Below are 22,140 nucleotides of genomic sequence, written 5' to 3' on the forward strand. Positions count from 1 at the left end.
ACTGAGGCAGCCACTTTCAAGGCTTGCTGTTTCCATCATTAACAATGACCAGAACAGATAACTAAAACGGAGGTCTAACAGCTGTAGATTGCTTTTATGCTTAGATGCTTCTTGACAGTCTGAAATCCACAACTGGCTAAATGCTACATTCAGCTTTAAGGATCAATTCAGGTTTACCTGTGTGTGAGCGCAAGTGTCGTTTAAGGGCAGTGTGGCTTGGAAATGTGCGGTTGCATTCACTGCAGATGTAGCTGCGAACTCCAGCATGGACCTCCATGTGCTGTTGCAATGCTGCCTGCGTCTGGAACCGCTTCCCACAGAGAAGACAGAACACAGCCATATCAGAACCTGAAAAAAACATGTGGACATAAGACTAAATGAAGTCAAAGTTTAAAAAAAAAAAGGCTGCAGTGCAGAAAAAGAATAAAATACACCGTGTGTTCTGGGTACTAACTGGACAAATCCTCCTTTGTATGGTAATTGCAGGAAGCATTCCTAACTTTAAAACTGCAGTACAGTATTTCATTTTGCAAGTTCAACAGCATCTCTAACATTTTACAGTAGACAAAATGTTGCACCTTCATGACTCTTGGCTTCTACAGAAAAGAGCTCCAAAGTAACTGTATACTTCATTGAGAGAAAAAAAAAAAAAAACAATGTACCACACAAACACACACAAACGCACACACCTTCAGTCACCTACATGGATATGGAGGACTTTATCCTCAAACAATACTTATATACCAACCCAAGAGTTTGTGACAAACTGCAATAAGCTGTAAATCACTAAAAAGTCAATAAAAATACCCAAACGACGTCTTTCCATTTCTTTACAAAGCATCAGACACAATCTATAAACAGACATTTACATTTGACAAAATATCATTTGAATTAGTAATCTAATAAATTAATCTTCCCCAAGTTTTTTTTATGGAAAAATTACAGCAAAAATATGATGATACAAACCTAGACACTGATAACAAAGGGTGACTTTTTGTGGGGGTAAAATGATATGGCAATCTCACACATCCTTATACAGAGCATATTTTCTGTAAAATAATAATGCTTAAGCATAGTCTAAGATGACGTTTTTAAACAAATGCAATAAAAGCCCAGTGTAAATTATTGGTAGTTCCATGCCTAGACCAGTGTAAGTTACTTTGTGTGTGCAGACGTAAGTGACTACACTGCTAAGAGTCAGAGGGCAGCAAAAACTGCTTGAACACTACTCTGGTCTAGGGCAGTGCTACCAGTGAGGACCAGATCACCTTTTTGACAGCAGGAGTCACTTCCTGATTATAACAAACAGTACGACGACAACACACCCACAACAAAACAAAAAGAGAAGAATAAAATTGAATGGCTCCTGTGCTCTCCCCCTCCCCAAGGTGTAATGTGTTGCTACTGGTTCAAACAACATTTACAGCAATACCACTAATTACTGACATCTTCAAAAGTTGTGCTACTACCAACAGCAGTACACCTGCATCACCATTCTAACCTGCAGCAATATCAATGAAGATTAGGCAAGGTTTGAATCTTGCTTCTAATCACTCCACAACTATCCCCCACCCCTTTCAGCTCAGGTAGGGATATTACAAGATCTCATTCAAGTGAATAGTTTTTACTCTGCATATTTCCCCATGTAATTCTTCTCTATACTTACACATTCTCTCCTCTTGTCATCTGCTTGATTACTTAACTACGTCAATTTTATCTTCCATTTATCCTCCCCTCACTCAGTGACCCATACTTCTTGACATCAAATCCTAATCCTCTCTCTCCTCTTACTACTTTCTATTAGCAGCTTTCGTCCTTCCATCCCTTAATTACCCTCCACCATTTCACTTCCTGTTACAGAACAGATTAGAACAAACATTATCTGCCCACTCCTTTTCTCCTTTTAACCCCTCCCCTCTTCGTATTATTACCCTTTAATCCACTACTGTCTTATTCTGTCTTGTCCAATCCCCTACCCCACCAAGGTTTACCTGCTCTGTCTTGTAGAACTTGCTCATTCTGACTTTGATTATACAATGCACTGTGCCCATACTCCCTTACCTACTGTATTATAATTTGCTTTTGTAATGTAAAATAAGAAATTATTTTACGTACAACTGTGATTATGTTAAATATCTACACTTTTAATAAACTTTTCTTAAAGGAGTTTTTCTTATGGGGCCTCAGAGTAAATGGGAGTGGCCAAATGGACAACATACATACATAAATACATAAAAAAAAATAAAAATAGTGTGTGCTGCTAAAACAATCCTCACATTGAACAATGCCACTTAGAAATTAGGTACCCATGCAACTGCCTATGTCCTGGTATCATAATGATCACCAGATACATTTGTCTTCCTTACATACTAATCTCTCATAGTGCCATTTAGGCATACAGTGATGCCACTGCTGAGGTGTTGTCCAACAGCTGGTTTATCTGATGTTGGCAAATGCTGTTCCACAGTGGCTAGTGACTGAATGTTCTTGTATACAGCAATGTCACTGTAGCTAGAATCCAGCTGTCAGACACTTGTCCCAGTTCTTGATGGCAGCAAACAACACAACTGCTGTCTAACCACTAAGTGACATCTGACTTCTGCAATGTTCCCTGAAGATGTACTAAGGCACCTCCGATCGCATTTGAAATTTTTGAGAAAGCTATGGAAGAACTTTAGAAAACCGGTACCAATAATGCTCATTTGTAGATATATGAATATGACCTTCAGATGTTGGGGAATAGACAGAAAAAGAAATATAAAATTAATAACATGTACTACAGGCATCATTCTTCTAAACCTCAGTGTATGAAGCTACAAGCCATCAACAAAAATCTTTTAACGATATAAATGCTACTGGATCAGAAAATACAAACTAAAGAACTATTTTAAGTAAAGCTTGCATCAGAATAACACAGACATTTAAGAAATGATTTAACAAATGCAGTACTGGGACATGTTAATCACATGACATTTCTGGACAAACATGCCTGCTGGGAGATTATTTGCAGAAAAGACATTTATTTTAATTTTATTCATTTGCTGATAAAATAAGTGGTCTTTTTTTGATTCTTCAGCAACAACCCAGGTCACAATGGCAAAGGGAAATTTATCTATCATAAGTTCTTAAACATGCGTGTCCATCTAGCAAGTCAAGGAGAAGAACTCCATATACAAAGCACATCTAGAGCTGCAATACGTGACATGTAGCACAGTTAAATAAAGCAGAATTTACAAAAGATACACAGAATGGCACAGAATGTTTGATAAAGTTTAAAGGAATAAAATACTTGGAACATTTTACAACAAATTGAAATGCAGCACACAAACAAATCTAAATATTGGTATCCAAAAAAAGAATTGCCAAATACAGCAACAGTGAAATAACTAACAATGACCAGCTTTGTGCAAAAGAATGACAAAATCTTTGACAAAAGCTTATACCAACATAGGTTCAAAATTAAGTGGCACAAGCATCAGGGGAAATGGCTGGATGGGGGTTGCAAGAGACAATGAGGCAAGGCACAGCCTATCTGCCTCACACACTCTCTCCCTCAAATGGGGATGAAAGGCACAAAGATAACTGGTGGAAACTCCATGAAGAATCACTGATGAAAACTGGGGACACTGAAAGCAGTCTGCCTTGAAGGGGGGGGGGGTGGAAGGGCTACTGAGGGAACACCATTCACAAAAGCAGAAGATATGCCCTGATAAATGCCCATTGCACACCATCCCCTTCAAATGCAGCAGACATATACAGGAGATCCAGTATGGCTAGAGAGCAAATAACACTGATCCCCAAGAAGGGTGATGACACTGCTCCCACCATTTGTTCCTATGAGGATTGAAAGGATGGGCCATAAGGTTGTACCTTCCTTTGAGGAAGGTGAGCCAAGTAATGCAGTAGCACCTGAAGAGCCCAAGATAGCAAGTACTGAACACTAACAATGGTAACCGAATACTATTAAATTGACCAGGCAATGACTAACAGCATAGCACAAGTAGGTAAAGTCAGATTTATAGATTCAGTTATTTAGATGATTCTTATTTTTGTGCAGGTTTGAAAGTATTTTCTTGAATATTTTGAAGGCTGTTGGGGACTGCTCATCAGGTTAAACCCACAGCAACACAATACTCTGAATTCCCAAAGTTTTTGTACATGTTTGGAATAGCTAGCAATCTCCTATGAAAATATTTGGCTTCATGAAGGGACTGTGTTCACACTACTTACAAGAAAGGACAATTAATAAATATAAAAGCTTATGAGCAAAACAAAACTGGATTACAGCTAACTGGTAACAGAAGTCGAACCACTGCAGGCTACCTGAGCTGGTCAAAGATGCATTTCAGTGTTACTGCCTGCAGATCTGGATACTCTACTATATGCCTGCACAAGCTTGTGTTGGGAAAACACGCACACACCCTCCCCCACATACATTTTTTTCTGTCTGTATGTGTGTGTGTGTCTGTCTCTCTCTTGGTTTATTGTGCGGTGGCACATAAGGAAATTATTTTCTTCTAGAAGTTTCAGTTTTTTATGTTTATAGCATGAGTTTCATGAAGACTGGTGAAACCGCAAGTCATGCTCACGATTATCTTGTCTTACACTTCAAGATATTTTCATATATATCACAAACACCACCACCATTTACTCCAGTTTTTATTTTAATAACAGTGTTTTCAATCCATTTTAAGGGGTTACACATTAACTGCCCAAGCTTATACTGAATAAAATTTTATGTAGTTTGTTTAGGTTTTTATGAAAGAAGTGTCCCCCAAGTATTTTTTTTTTTTTTTACTTCAGTTCTGATTATTCATCTCTACTATACATTTTGCCTGTTTTTCTCTCCATAGTGCCTAATGACCATCAGTCCCATGTCAGTCAAATGGCCAATTAATTTATTTTCACCATGGGTGACATCAGACCTACAGGGGTTGCCATTTAGGCAGCTATCACAGGTTTTCTTATTTTTAGCTTAACACCATATCACATGTCCAGTAACATGCCCCAGAGATCAGATTACATTATGCTTCAGTGAGGGCAACCCCTCAAGAATGCCTTGCCTGCCCCAGAAGCCAGTGCTTCTAAGTGGCTCCCCAATCTCCATCCGTGACTCTACCATACCTTTCCCACTGTTCCTGATTTTTCCGGGACATCCCTGATTTAGACTCATATTTTACCTCTGTTCCCATTAGTCCATCCTGAAACTGGAGACTTTCGGAGAACAGATCGTAAATTACACTTAATAATGACAATAATTAAGAGTTACTCTTCTTTTTCTTCAGAAAATGGATGTTACTTCACATTCTCTTATTCTATCAATACCTTGAGTTATCAGTATTAATATTTTAAGTGTCCCCGATTATTTCAGGATTTGTCGCTGATTACTTGAGAGATATGGACTCTGCCGCTGAAGAGAGTTGAGCTGGCAGTACTGCATTACTCATGCTCACCCTGCCAGCTTCAGAAGGCACACAGCTTGGTGACTTGAGTCACCTGGGTCATACTCAGGACTTTATACCCTTATGTTAATAGAGGTGGCATCTTTTCAATGCATTTAAGCAGCATAGTGAGGGTTGTACACAACTTTACAACTTAGTTCTGTTTCGGGTAGTCTATTTTTTTTTTTACTTTGTTTAGATACAAATCATGTCCATTTTGCTGGCAATACTATTTTCCAAATGGCTAGCTACAATCAGTGTATTTTACCTTTTATTCCTCTGTTTTAATTTTTTTTTGTTCAAATTTCAACAATTTCAGACTACAGGCACTGACTTCAGTCAGCAGAATTTTCTGTTTGTGTGCTGCAGAGTAGGCTATTAATTTCTTATTACAATGAAGTGAATGTAACTGCAGTTTGTGTTTTACTTTTCAATTTTCTTTCTGCTTTAAAACGGTAACATACATTTGCTTTCTGTGGGCTAGAGTGTTTTGTTGTTGTGTACGTACATGTGCCTTTGCATATACACTGTGCTAACATTTAGTTCTTTTCAGCGTAGCATAAAAATGACAGGCTTAGAGGAATTATAATAGTTTGGTAATTATAAGAGAAGGTTAAGGAAAGCCAGGAGTCGTTAATGACCTCCTTCCTGTTGATCAGGTTCAATTCCCTCAGCCTCCATTTATTTGCTCTAACTCACTTCAACAGTGTGTGGGGCTCCTGGGCTGAGCCTGAAAAAGAACCACGTAGGCAACTGATCCATCTGGTTAACAAACACAAATAAAAGTTTAGTAAATTCAGTAATATCCAAAGAATGGAAACAAACTCTTAATATACAAACTTGTGAAGATACAGAACTGTATATAAACTAAAACTATCTATACACTGTATATGTTTTATCACACATGAAATATGTTTTTATTGCATACATGTTCATAAGTGTATGCGTGTTTATTTAAATTTAGCATTTACATTTATGTGTTTATTTAAATTTGTTAACATTTACATTTGAACACACACATGTACATATAGAAAATACACACACACATATGTGTTTCTGTGAGACATACATCACACCATAGTCTTATTACTTTCAAAGTCTCCTTGGCTGGGCAATTCTTTCAGAAGACTGAATCTCTGCTAAATGGATTTTTTCCCTCAATGTATTTGAATGTTCCTAGCAGGTTAGAAGTTTTTTTTTCTTTCATTAGCATAGAAATTAAACTTCTCCTGTGGCACTTGCAATTCATACTGTGTTTTTTAGATTGTACAACTAAGACAGGTAGGAGGTTCAAATATCAGAATGGTGAATTATCCTATTTAAGAGTAACCTTGACCAATAGATGGGAAATTGGAAATCCACCCTGGGTCTGGCTCCCATATCTCTGACAGACAGTGGCAGACAGCAATGCCCAGACTAACATATCCCCTCACATAACCACTAAAAATTTCCTAACACAGTCTCCTAATAAAGGCTCATGATACATACAGACACAACTGGATTGGATTGCACGCTATGCTTATAAAGGCCTTGGTGGTTGTTGGCCTAGCAAATATACCTATGAACTTCACTTTGCAGGGACTGTAATACAGTTCTTTAGTTGCAATCTTCTACACTGCCACTGCAGTATGCCCTGTGGAGATCTGGCTTTAAAGCTGTATAAAATATCCTCCAGATGGGATGGGTCCCTATTAAAATAATGAAAAACTAAAATGTCGAGCACTGTAAACAGCCAAAATGCCGGACATCTATGTGTGTTCTGTGAGATCGCAAAACAGTGAAGATCAGGAAATTTGCCCTTTACTCATGGTCATGCGATCTCGGGGTTGGTGTATATAATTAGCAGGGGGTGTGCAGCCCCCCACAATAAAGGTTTCAATGTTATGCATTTTTGTTGTTTACAGCATTCGTGTTTTTGAAATTTCATTGAAATAATATAGACCCCAATGGGATACTGCCAACTAGCTAAACTCAAGAATAAGAATTCCTATACTACCACTGCAGATTGAACTTTTTCTGCATTCCAGTACCCCTACCCACCGATCCTCCCCCCCCCCCCAGTCTCCCTTACTGCCTCCTTGCAGTGTTTAGCTTCTTTTAGGTAATCTGATGTACCAGTCAGTTTCTGTTACGCTGGCAGTTTGGCACAGTGGTTTAAGACTATGTGCTGCTTCACACTGCAGCAGCACTGGTTTTGATTAGCACAGTCCACATTTGCCTGTTGTGCGACTCTGAGCAAGTTACACAAATAGGCATTGCTCCTGGTCACCCCTGAAAAGGGGTCTCATGAGTCTAGTGTGCTTAACCCGTTAAACATTTATTACTTCTTATTAATACTGAGGAAATGTCAGATTTTGATGTCCTTGGCTGACTGGACAAAGCCCCAAAGGATGTTTTAATTAGTCCTTTAAGGATAAGTTCATTCTTTCTTTCTATGAGGGCCCAGTGACTAAAGTCTTGACAAGCAGCACAATTCTCTTGCAAGTGCATCAGTCCCAAGCAATAGACATACACCATATACCCATCGGAACTGGGCATTTTCCTCCCAAAATTGGAGCACTGCTTGAATCCTGTAGTGCCATTGCCTTTATCTGCCATCTTGACGAGACACAAAGTCAACTTGCAGAAACACACAGACACACGCATGCACATGCAGTCAAAAACTAAGAGGAGGGGGGAGGCTACCAACAATGGAAGGCGAGAACCATCAGAAGGTAGAGAGGGAAAAGTATAGGAGCTACCAACGATGATAATAAAGGTACCACAGGGTACAAAAGGTTTGAAGGACACTCACTCACAGAAGAAACTCAAACAACCTAAGCTACTACCCCCCTCCTTTTGTTTTCTTAAACACAGAAAAACTACCAGCAATGGTAGGAACAGTGAAGTGTAAAAAGAGAGGGTTACCAAAAGAAAATAAAAAAACAGAAGGGAAGACTTTCAAGAAAGGTTTAACAAAGATTTAAGTAAAAAAATACTAAATTACACTTGGCTCAAGAGAGAGTTTCAGCTGACTTGTCTGATGTAGAAGAGCAGCAAATGGGATCTGAGGTAATCAAGAGAGGGGCTTTCTGGGTAGGGACATAGCTCGAGAGTTTTTGGTTCTCAATCTGTTATAAGAGCTGAGCCGGTTCCAAGGGTCAGAACAGAATCTCATACATCACGGATAAATTAATACATTAGATCACATGTTTCAGTTTTTTTTCCAGGTGTACTGCTTTACAGTCAACTTAAGCTATTACACATACAAAGGAAGGATGTTTTATTAAACAATCTACAGGGAAACGGCAACAGATTACAGAAAATGCAAAAGGGTCAAATTACGCAACAATACATACTCCCTTTTAGGAATGCTCTCTCTCTCTCTCTCTGTGCACACGCGTGTGTGTGTGTGTGTGTGTGTGTGTGTGTGTGTGTGTGTGTGTGTGTGTGTGTATATATGTATATCTGGGCTAATTGGAGATCTACCAAATGTCCAACAACCCACCTCCAATTTAAACAACTAAGAAATTCCACCAAAAAAGATATTCTTAGAGACAAAAAAGATTACTACCTCGGCCTCCAACAAACCAATCAACAAACCCCACAAAAATTCTGGAGTGGGATAAACAAACTTCTTCAACCAGGCCACACCACTACTCCAAACCCAACTGGTTTCAATAGTAACAACTCCAACCTGATCCCTGATGCCTTTAATAACTACTTTACAGAAGCCATTCAAACCCTGGCCAATTCTTTACTTCCTCTCACTGCTTCCCAACCAAATATCTGCAATACTTCTTTACCTACCTTTCAAATACAACCTGTATCTACATCTTTCATCTGTAAGCTACTTCAAAAATTGAAGCCTTGCACCCCTTCTGCTGACCAACTCCCATCTGAATACCTAAAAATAGCAGTTAAAGCTGTAGACTATCCCATCTCTATCCTTATTAACAGATCTATCTCTAAGGGCAAAATCCCTGCTCTATGGAAGATATCCCATATCTTCCCTCTACATAAAGGAGGACAATCTACTGAGCTTTCTAACTATCGCCCTATTGCCCTACTGTCCCCATTAGCTAAGATAATGGAAAATTGTATTCACAAACAGCTACTCAACCACTTATTACAAAATAACCTACTAGCAAACTGCCAACATGGTTTTAGGCCATTACACAGTACATCAACTGCCCTTCTACCCTTTACTGACTCCATAAATAAAAATCATAACAATAACTTATATTCCTCTGCATTATTTACTGACCTGTCAAAAGCCTTTGACATGGTTAACCACAACCTACTGCTAGGCTCACTCTCTAGATCCTCAAGCCATACAATGGTTTAGATCTTATCTGGAAAATAGACAGCAAGCAGTACTTTGGCATAACATCCTGTCTTCACTACCAGTAAAAATAGGAGTACCCCAAGGCTCTATCTTAGGTCCCCTACTCTTCTCCTTATTTATTAACAACTTACATACTAACATACCCCAAGCCACCTGTATTCAGTATGCAGATGACTCCACCTTAATCTGTACAGCCAAGAGTATAACCTCTCTCCACTCTCTCACCCAAACTGTTTTTAAGAAGGTTGAAGACTGGTTTATGCAACACTGCCTCCTCCTAAATCCCCAAAAAACAAAACTACTACTCTTTACTCCTACTCATAAATCACCTGTTCCTTCCTTCTCTATAACCTCTAACAATGGTACCAACATTACCCCAGAGACTACAACCCACATACTAGGTGTAACTATTGATAATTAACTCAACTATGACGTACACATTAACTCAACTATTAAGTCTGTCAACAAAAAACTTGGCACCCTCTATAGAATAAAACCCTTTCTTACCCCTCCTGCAAGAAAAACAATTGCCCAGACTCACCTCATTTCCACCCTTTTCTATGCCTCTGTTATATACACCAACCTATCCAAAAACAACCTCTCTAAACTCTCTACCTGTTATAACAGCATACCTAGATTCATCACAAGCTCCCCCTTTAAAACTCACCACTGCCTTAACCTCAAACAACTTGGCTGGCTAGAACTTCATAGCCACATACTCTATCAACAACTACTTATTACTCAATAGATCCTATACCACCCTAATAATACACCTATCCTCACTAATCTTATTACACCTTATATGAATCTACCTACACTACGCTCTGCTAACAAACTTCTAGTCTCCTCTAATAAAGCTAACAACAAAGCTGGGGATTCACTCTTCTCAAACACTGCAGGAAAATTCTGGAATCAGCTTCCTGCTGACTTAACTTCCCTTGCTTCTACTTCTCTTTTTAAAAAAAACATCTTAAAGAACATCTCAAAGCTCATTGGCTCTGTTCATGCACTAACCCAGATTGACATCTTTTCTCACTTCTATCCATACACTAACTCCTATAACCTTTACCTCCAAATTGACTTACTACTACTGACTCTTACTCAGGAATTTTAGAATAATATATATATTCTTTTCCCTTTTCTAAGACTTGCTTATACCTTCTACTGTGAGTTGTAGAATTGTTTAGTTTAAATTTCCACTAAAAGTGTTTAGTTTTACAAATTTATTTTATAACTGTTCTCTATCAGAGTGCTAACTTTGTATTGTACTTCTCATAGTTATATGCATTGTTAAATTTCCCATTTTTTTTTGCTTGGAGCTTTTCTCCCCAGGCCTCTACTAAAAATGGACATTTATTCAGCTAGACTAGCCCGGTCAACAAATGTAAAATAAAACAAATTAAATAAATATATATATATATATATAAAAAAATATATATATATATATATATATATATATATATATATATATATATATATACACACACACACATATATATATATATATATATATATATATATATACACACATACACACACACACACACGAGACAATCGCCATACAAGAACTATCATTACAGTACATCACCTGCTTCCTGCTGAAAACAGCTATCTAACAAACAAGTCATTTGATTTGTACAAAGACATGTTAATGTAGTCAATACTCCTATATCCATAAAAATCTGAACCATTAAAAAGGCATTCTAGTCCTTCATACACATCTAGGCTGAAAGTACAGTTAAAACTGGCATTATGTGATTTAGGGCTATAATGCATTTAAATCCAAAATGTTTACTTTTGATGTCTGTCAAGTACATCTGGTACATTTTATTATCCTCCATATTAGCTTTGACAACAGTTTTGCTACACTTTTGCATTTATCTACAAGATATAAAGCAAACTATACTATACAGAAGTCATGTTTATAAAGCTTCTCATGTTGAGATTCAGTTAAATGTTTCTAGCAAGCAAATGACATTACAGCACTATTGTCTAGTAAATTTAAGCATCTTGCATCTCTTCATTAGGCCTGAGAGCCTTTTTGTAACTCATGGGAAAAAAAATCCATCTTACAGAGTCTGAAGTTATTAATGCCTTAATCTGGTAATAGTGGAGTACTCGCATGGTGGGCGGCCACGGTGGTGCAGTGGTTAGCATTGCCACCTTACAGCAAGAGGTTCTCCGGTTCGATCCTTGGCTGGGGTGCCTTCTGTGCGGAGTCTGCATGTCCTCCCTGTGGTCATGTGGGTTTCCACCAGGTGCTCCGGATTCCTCCCACATCCCAAAAACATGCTTGTAGGTGGACTGGACACACTAAATTGGCCCTAGGTGTGAATGTGTGCATGTGTGTGCCTTCTGTGGAAGGTTGGGTGCCGGGCTGGCAACTCGACACCGTACAAGTCCACTGCCAATCATGAGTAGACAGGTGATCCACTGTGGCGACCCCTAACTGAGAAAAGCTGAAAGAAGAAGTGAAGTACTCGAATGGCTAAACAAAAAAAATGCTGCAGTGCTCCTGGGTTTGTATTTTGTAACTATATATTGGTAATAATTTCTGCAGTACTTTATATTGTCTCCAAGAATGAACAAAATGAACTGCTGCAGTAAATACAATATATTGCATGGGAAAAATGAATAGCTCTACCTGTTTATACAAGTCTAGTAAGGAGGGGTCAAGCCCTGTTTCCAATGTGAACTCCATTCATTTATTAAGCTGGAAAAGTAAAATTCCATAAAGAGACACTGTTTTACTATGGGAAAAGTGAACAGAATGCACTGATGCATTTTTATTATACTCTTGGAGAAAATAAAGTATCTAAAGGAGGCTGTAGTACTGGTGCAGACAAAAATAATACATATGTCAAGGACTAAAATAGTTTTCAACAATTCAGCTGCACAGCTATGGGCACACTGTGCTTTAGTACAGTTATGGCACTTAATGGGCCTAATGACTTCAATAATGTTTAGTCTGTATATTATGATTTGGCAGATACTGAAGTGAAATGTATTTTTATAGAGAATATGCACATTATATGGATGACAGAACAATTGGATTAACTTGTAATATGCTGTTTATGATGTAACAGAACAATTGGATTAACTTGCAATATGCTGTTTATGATGCAATGCAATAGAACAATTGGATCAATTTGCAACATGCTGTTTATGATACAATATAAACACAATCATTATTCTAAGTAAATCCCCAAAGTTTGCAATTTACAGGTTTGAAATAAACTTGTATCTAAAAATATTTCTCTGCTAATAAAAATCAAAAAATTCAGTGGGAATACAAACATTGTAGTTTTCTCAAAAATCATTCAAAGTCTGATGTCACATACAATCAGGTAAACTATAAATCGAAGAAAAGTTATCAATATACAATAGATTTCCCATAGGGGGCATCAGACTAAGACTCACTGCATTATGCAGAACCATGGGCCTTTCCAGCTCCATGCTGCACGAGTTTCTCAGTAGGGAGGCTGCAGTTGTGTGGAAGCATTACTGCACCTTCCAAGGGCATAAACTGTGGAGCTGGCAGATCAATGCAATGGAATGGGAGTTAGGACCCCACCCCGGCATGCAGCTGCACCAGAATCTTTGACGACCTCACTGGATCTGAACTAAGATTGAGCTATGCCTAGGGGAAGCTAAGGGTGATCTGGCAGACCTGCTAAATGAGGAGAGGAGCTGGGGCCAGCTGGTGGTCATGCTGCAGGGTAGAGTATTTACTGAATTAGAACCTAAAGCTTATCGTGGTGGACATGCCTACACCCCAACTTTATTCAAAAACTCTGCTTCTACACCTAGGGGCAAAAGCAAAATCTTAGCCATGGCAAACCTATAAAAATAATCCACAATTTGGACAGTTTTCGTTTCTAAGCTGATTCCTCCATGCCTGTCAGCTGCCCATTCTGTTCAGATCTTATGGCCCACTTGTTCCTAATCACACTAACCCATTGCATCCTGAATCATCCTCTGTGTGTTCTCAGCTATCCAGCAAAGCTGTACTTGTAGGTGCCATATGACTTACGGTAGCTGATATGGAGATGTTGTCATCAGGCTTGCACAGGGTAGAAACTTGTTCTTTCCCAGTTCAGATCCCCACCCTTTGCAGTGCCGCCAAAACACAGCACATGATACTGGACTAAAATGTGTGCATGCGTTCATGCATGTATTGAAATCCTGTTAAAGTGCATGAACACTGCTTGATATAGCAAGATCTAGCATACTGATGCTGCATTTCCCTGTCTCTTGTTGCAGTCATTAGTGCTGCACACTTGACCACTTCCCTTACCCTAAGATGGCCAATCAGGCACCAAGTGTTCACTCACACCTATACTTATTCACTCCTCCAGTGTTCTTTATCCAGCTATGCATTCTAATTTCTCATATTTTGATTACACAACTGGGTATTGTGGAACTATCTAGCTACCCTTTGGGCACCATTAAAATAATGCATGGGAAAAACATGTGCTTGGCAAAATCTGATACATCATAATTACATACATTTTGGAAAATGTCTTTTGGTTGTATTTTCATGATGAACAGCAAAACAAGAAAGTTACTAGCAATTGTCACAAATTCCATTACTGACTGCACATACAGTTAGGTCACTATATCAATGCTGTTTTCTAGCATCTTCAACATATGCAACAGATAAGAACCTCATATTGATTCAGTGTGCAATACATTTCACTTATGAACAGAATAAACCATAAGTTAAACAATATTAACAATACTTTTTGTAGCCATTAATTATAACTAGGTTAAGAAAAAATAAAACACTAGAAGGTAATGTGACTTATGTTTTGACATTAAAGGAGAACTGCACCTACAGACTCAAAAACATGTTTATTTTCACCATGGTTTGGTGTTTCCTACATTTTAACACCACTCTGGGACTATTTATAGGTTTTTAAATATTTTTATATATAAAGGAGTCTGACAACATGGGGTCTATCATCTTGAAGTGATCCTGATTGTTTAGTCTGCCCCTAGGTATCCCACAATACAGTGCTTGTCTGTAAAAAATTACATCATGTAGGCCTCTTTCTTCCTAAAGCTCCTGTCACTGCAGCAATTTTTTGTGAAGCCTGAATTGTACTATTTTGACTTATCTCCCATCCCCCTTCACATCTAACTTCCCTAGCTGTCAAAGTGCTATGGGTAATTTGAGCTGTTACCTGCTGTGACTGACTACTCACAGCAGGAGACTTGACTTATGTACTGTTTCCTTGTTCTAGCCTTTACTTTCTGTATGGGTAGGGGAAGGACAAGGGAGCTGTGACATCACAGTATGGGTATGTTTTTAGGACGGTTGTGGTGATGTCACTTTGGGGTGAGAATTGGGCAGAAGACTACCTGTTTTCATTGGCCTTGATGACATCAATGAAAATTAATTGAAGACTGCAGCAAGCTTTTCCAGTGCAGAATAAAAATGTTTTGAAAGTGAAGCCACCACAGTACAGTAAGGTACTGTTCTAGTAGAGAAAGACTTGATTTAAAATACTTTAAATGCTGTATTGTTGTTTATTGATAGCAGGGCTGTAAATAAGGAGAAAAAGGACAGAGAAGTTGAGCATTTAATTAACTGTTTGTAAAGAAGCAGAACAAAGCAGTCTCAAAATTTCCCAAAAGGGTCTACAACTTACACTGTAGAACTTGCAGTGAAAAAAAAAAAAAAAAAAAAAAAAAGAGGGAAAGGTTTTGCTTTTTCAAGACCGTAATAAAATGAGATTAGAAAGCACATTTCCTACCACAGTTTGTTATGATTAAGGCATTTAACATATTACACAGTGAAGATTCTAGCTTAGTTGGGGATTTCTTGGAGGGTTTTACCCTTTAGTTTGGATTCACTATTTGATCTGCACATTGAGACCATTGTGTCTTTAGAGTCGGTTGCAAAATCCACGTGTGAAATCGGACATGAGGAACCATAAAGTAGATATTGCTTTTAGTCCTCTGAAGTTTCCAGTCAAAGGGCTGCAAGAATTGAAACAATTTGAAGAATCCAAGACTCTCCATCCTGAAATGGAAATATCCTTATTATAGGTAGAATGACCTTGCACAGTATATTGTCCAGCATACAACCAATGAACAAGAAGGTCTGTTGCATCTGTGACTTCTAAAAGTGTTCACTGTTAAACCTAATGAACAGAAGAGATGAAGTAAGAACTCATGCTGGCACACTAGATCCTTTAATATCTAAGCAGCTCGATGCCAATCATCAAGGTAAGGAAATGCCTTGACAACCTCTAGCCTTTAATTTAATACAACTGTGGCCATGGACTGGTGAACATCCCAAGGGCAGAGGTGAGACCAAAGAGAAGGACCAAAACTTACAATATCTGGCTCCTACCTATGAGAGTAGAAATCTTCTGAAGCCTTTTACAATCTTTATGTAAAGGCACACATCTTCAAGGTCCAGACAGCACATCTGGCCTCCTCTTGGTAAATATAGAAAAATCATCTGCACCACGGCCATCCAGAATTTTATTTGGGGACAAATTTGTTAAAGCTACTGACATCTAAAATGAGCCTGAGGCCCTTAGTCTTTTACAGAATTAAGAGAGGCCAGAAACAATATCTAAATCCTCTGGTATGGTGGGGCCACTTGGATGGCCCTTTTCTGAAGGCGGCCTGAGGCCTCTTGCCTGATCAAACTATACTGACACAGTGGCTTGGCAGGGGTACAGAAGGGGATTTTGTAGCCATTGGCGATTACTGCCTGAATCCACCAATCTTGAGTAAAGGCAAGCCAAACTGACAGAGGGGCAAATGGCATCAGAGTTCCTTAGGATTGGGACACTTGGGCGAGCCTTCAGGATTATTATATTGATGCACCTGTCTACAAAGAACTTCAGTATCCTTAGCTAGTTTGAGAAGTTCTATTTTTGGGAGAGGGTGAAAATGTCCATTCTTGAAATTTCCATGGTCATGCTGGTTTTTCCCAGACTACTGATTTTTGTGTTTCTGCTGGCCTCATCTGTATCTCAAATGACAAGACGATGCCTGCATTTCAATGTGTGTTGTGAAATATTAAAGTGAGTACCTACAACTGAGGCAGCCTTCAATTCTCACTCAATATCTATCATTTTCTCTTTCACTTTGGGACCAGACAGATTAATAAAGGATGCCATTAAATTCTTGGGAAAACTGGTAAAGTCTAGTGCTGCACAGAGATGCTGGTATGCACAGCTCTTGCTACACCATCGTTGGCATTATTTGCCAGGTGAGTGGTCAGACTTGAAACAGAGAGAGTGCATGAAAGACAAATTTGGGTTGCAGGTCTCATTCCAGCCTCTTGGTCATTTCTTCAGCAAGCTCACACTGGAAATGTAACATATGTTAAAAGACAGGTGACTGTCCTTACAGAGGATTTGGGGAAAGCACAGTTGTGTAAGCTGCACTCAACGATAACAGTAGCTGTTTGAATTCCTCACTTCTGCAGTAGTCTCACGGCAACATGGACAACCTCTTTGCCTAGGAAACAACTGCCTAGACCCACAAGGCCCAGACTCCCTCCCCATGTCAACTGCTGACTGGCCAGCCCCGAGAAAGAAAAACAGAGTGAAGATCTTTTCAGGACCTTCCTATCCATACAAAAAGATAGAGAGAGAGAGAGAGAGAGAGAGAGAAGAGTTTAACTATCTTGAACCAAATGCATCATAAAAAGGATATTGGAATTCTATAACCAATAGAGGTGTACTTTAACCAGAAATGTTTTTAAACATTTTTATATTCAGATCTACTGCAAGGACTAGACATGGAATCAACATATGTGAGAAATGAATATGGCCATGACATACTACTGCCAAGATTTCTAAAAGAACCATTAAGAAATGAGCCTATCCTAAGCATGATCATTCTTATAAAATAATTTGAAAATACTTTGAAAAATTCTAGAGTGAATACTAAATGGATTCAGTGATGATTACAGTTGAATGACACTTATTTAAAAAAAGACATTTCTTTTCTTTCAATTCTATTTTAAAAAGACAGGACTGATATGGAGGTGTGGTAGACCATTACGCTAAGTAAGTGACTAAATCTGAGCTGTATGAATTATCTGCATTTGCTTTAAGAAAATTAAAAAAACATGGCCCCAGTAACAAAAAGGTCATTGTTTATTCTATTTAAGGAGGCACAACAAACATTCAGCATTTTAAACATCTATGCTAAAATTTCTTATATACATTTTTTCAATCATAGTTTTTCCAGTTATTTCCATAAAAAGAAGTTATGTACTTGCCATAACGTTCCAAATGAGTTGTTTATCTTGCCTTTATTCTCACTGATGGGTTCGGAGCCGATCCTCGGCTCCGACATGGCCAATAGCAAAGCTCAAGGTTTGCCAGTAGCTCGAGACCAAGCCCCTTATCCCACAATGCACAGCTGAAATTACCTCAGATCTTGTTTGCTGCAAGTAACTGTATATATATCTACATACACACACAAACATATATTTACCCTTTTATGTATTTCTAGCAAGAACACTTCCCAAAGGGGAAGGAGAAATATTGAATAACCAGGATGGTACTAGCCTCTAAGTCAACAGTCAGCCAGGAGGGGGAAGGAGGGAGGGACGTGAGAATAAAGGCGAGATAAACAACTCACATGGAACATTATGGTAAGTGCATAACTTCTTTATGTGAAGTTGTTAAATATCTCTGCTTAGTCTCACTGATGGGTAGTGTCCCTAGCACCCTCAACCCTGGGTGGCTCATGGGAGTATGCTCTTCAGTACCGTAGAACCAAAGGAAGACCTGTCCCTTGAAGCCTTATCTACTTTGTAATGCGTGATAAAGGTATGAGGCTTAGACCAAGGGGCTGCAGCGCAAATATTGTCAAGGGGCAATTTGCTTGAAAAGCAGAAGAGGTAGAGATGGCTCTGGTAGAATGAGCCTTAGGTTTGTGTGTTAATGGCATGCTCGCATTTTCATAAACAAAGGATATACAATCGGATAACCATTTAGATAAGGTTGTTTTAGCCACTGGATTGCCTTTTCTTGCTTCAGAGAAGGATACAAAAAGTTGGTCTGATTTTCTAATATCCTTAGTTCTGGCAAGATAAAATCTGAGCTGTCTGTGAACATCAAGTTTGTGCAGCAGCATGTATTCCAATTTGCTAGAGTGGTTGGGACAAAAAGACTGGCAGCTCAATGACCTGATTGATATTTGACTCAGAACAGACTTTAGGTAAAAATGAGGGGTTTGTTCTGAGAGATACTCTATCAGCATGGAAAATCATGTAGGGTGGTCTGATAGATAATGCTTGAAGTTCTGACACTCTGCGGACAGAAGTAATGGCCACAAGAAATATTGTTCTCCACACATACATACATACATATATATATATATATATATATATATATATATATATATATACACACACATATATATATATATACACACACATACATATACACACACACAAACACACACACACACACACACATATATATATATATATATATATATACACACACATACATATATACATATATATATATATATATATATACATATATACATATATATATATACATATATCTATACACACACACATACGTGTGTATATATATATATATATATATATATATATATATATATATATATATATATATATATATATATATAACTGCATCCCAGATTCGTTTTTTCCAACATAGTCAAAGGACAGTTTACTAGGATTACAAAACTATGTGAAGATTCAGTAGATATGGCCTTTGAATTGGATAATATGTACAGGTTGTTTTTAGATAGGGGATATGATAGAGACATGTTAGACAAAAACATTAATAAGAAATTATCATACAAGAGCAAGAAATATTTTTCCAGAACATCTAATGGTAGTTATACTCACCCTCACAAGATGGATTTTGGTTCTAGAGTGACTTTCGTCACCAGATACACCAACAATAACAACATGATAGTTGATATAATAAAAAAGAACTGGCATGTGTTGACAATAGATCCTAAAATATGTACAATAGTGGGATGCTCAACTAGTTTTAGCTACAAGAACAGCAAAAATCTTAAAAGGATTCTTTGCAAAGAGCATGTTTCGGTTAGACATGAAATTAAGAGAAAATCAGGCACCTACACTTGCAATAGATGCAAGATGTGTAGATACATAACTAGTGTTCAATCTTTTAGCCATCCTTGTATGATTTATAGATTTGAACCCAGGTTTTATGCAAACTGTGATAGTACCAACTTGATTTATCTCGCGACATGCACAAAATGTATAGCGTTTTATGCTGGTATGACATCGAAAAAGCTAAGAGAGAGAATTTATTACCATATACTAGAGATAAGAAGAAACAACCAGCAGAATGCGTTAGCTAAACATATATCAGAATATTCTGGTCATGAACTCACTTTTAGGGTGTTACAACTTATCCAACACAATAGGAGAGGAGGGATTAACAAAAATTATTTGGAAACTACTGAACTTTCTTGGATTTTTAAATTAAAAGCCCATTTTGAACCTGGTCTTAGTCAAGCAGTTAATATCAAATCCATTCTTGATGCAAGCCAGTGAAGTCAGAGATGACTTCTTATTTTGAGTTATTAACTTCTGAAGATGCGATATATTATTATTTAATAATTACATATGTCTATATGTGTGTTTTGATATTTTATTAGAATGATTTTCAGAAATTAAATGAATTTTAAATGTATATCAAGTGTATAGATAAAGTAGAAACAGTTAATATGTTTTTATATTAACTTAATTGTTAATTGCTAATTATATTAGATTATGTATTTGTTTGATGAAACTTGATGATATATAAAGAAGGGTGTCTTGGGTAGAAATCTTGTTAGATCTGAAGAAGCGTATTTTATACGTGAAAGCGCTAATTTTACCTCAATAAATCCTCATATTGCTTTTATTACTGAGTCGTGGTGGTCGTTTTCCAGTTTGTCTCTCCACACACACACACACATATATATATATATATATATATATATATATCTACATATATATATATATATATCTCTACACACACACACACACACATACACATATATATATATATATATATATACACACACACTGAAAAAACTCTTTAGAATTCAATGAAGAACTGAAACTAGATCCAAAAAACTTCCTAAAAATCAGAATTATCCAATAGCAATGTCGAAAAAACAAACAGAGCCAGTAATTAGCGCTTTCATCCAATTTAATATGTTGGACTTCTTCAGAATAATTTACAATTACAATACAATCCTGTATATATAACCACAGTAATGGTGAAATGACAAGTCATACTGTTGACCAATTAGGAAATATAACTCATAAATAATGTAATAAGAACCCTGTTGAAGCAAGACATTCCACTAACTGAATTATGTAAAATGTATTTAGAACCCTGTTCAAAAGTAAACAAAGCCTACCACTAGTAAATGTGTAGTTAGTTGTGCCATTTCAAAAAACATTTAATGTTTAAACTTTCATTTAGACCAGGTGGGGCATTAGCATTTAACCTTAGTTGCCATCTTAATTCTTTAACCTCCAATAAAGTATTTCTATCCCCAAAAAACATATGAACATAATCGAGCACAATGAATTTGAATCCTGTAGCCAAAGGACATATATGACTGTGTTTAGCTAGGGCATTACTAAAATCACATTTTCTTATAGCCGCACAATGCTCCTTGATTCTTGTAGACAGCTTACGTATTGTTTTACCAATATAAAATGCTGAACACAATGTGCAGATAGCTGCATAAACAACATTGTCTGAATTGCAGTCAAAATATGTAGTATACTGTATTTTAAAATTATTATGTTTAAAAGTATATGAGGCACCTGTAAGAATATTCTTACAGGAAACGCATTTTCCACAAGCAAACATCCCTTTATTACTGTGAATGATAGGGGGTAGAACAATAAATTGAGTGTCTCTATTTTCAAATAGAGAACGTAAAGATTTTAATTTTTTATGTATAAAAACAGGACCTAGCCCTAATTTGTTGTCAAACTCCTGGCTGGAGGTAAGAATATCCCAGTTATTATAAAACACTTTCTTAATAGCTATAGAGTCCCTGCAAATAGGAACAGGGAAACTAGTGAATCTATCTATAGAGTTATGTGTAGAAAGAGAGTGTCCTGAATTATGTATTTAAGAAACGTCCTGATAGGTGCAGGACAAGGGAGTAGTCTGTGATTCAAACATAGTATTGGTTACTTCATTTATAGTGTTATTACGCTCATTGGTCACAAGGGGAGTACTCTGCATTTCATTCATAGTATTGGTTGTATTTTTCTTCAGAGTGAAGCCTTTTAAAAGAATAGGAGGATAATTAGTGAGCCTTAAAAAGACTACATCTTTAACAATAGAATTCAGTAAATCAGTAGGG

General features: G+C 37.4%; 1 protein-coding gene across 4 annotated transcripts in view; it reads right to left on the bottom strand.

Moving 5' to 3' along the window:
- The window catches only part of ZBTB16 (zinc finger and BTB domain containing 16), a 1,288,889-nt gene that overhangs the window by 85,038 nt on the left and 1,181,711 nt on the right, over window positions 1–22,140 (bottom strand). For all 4 annotated transcript variants that reach the window (XM_044081079.1, XM_044081076.1, XM_044081078.1 and 1 more), the window contains exon 5: window positions 178–348. In XM_044081079.1, the coding sequence (XP_043937014.1) occupies window positions 178–348 (171 nt within the window). The remainder of the gene's footprint in view (window positions 1–177; window positions 349–22,140) is intronic.

This window comes from Protopterus annectens, chromosome 8.part0 (genome assembly GCF_019279795.1).
Source record: "Protopterus annectens isolate FY-2018-M chromosome 8.part0, PAN1.0, whole genome shotgun sequence".
NCBI lineage: Eukaryota > Metazoa > Chordata > Ceratodontiformes > Protopteridae > Protopterus > Protopterus annectens.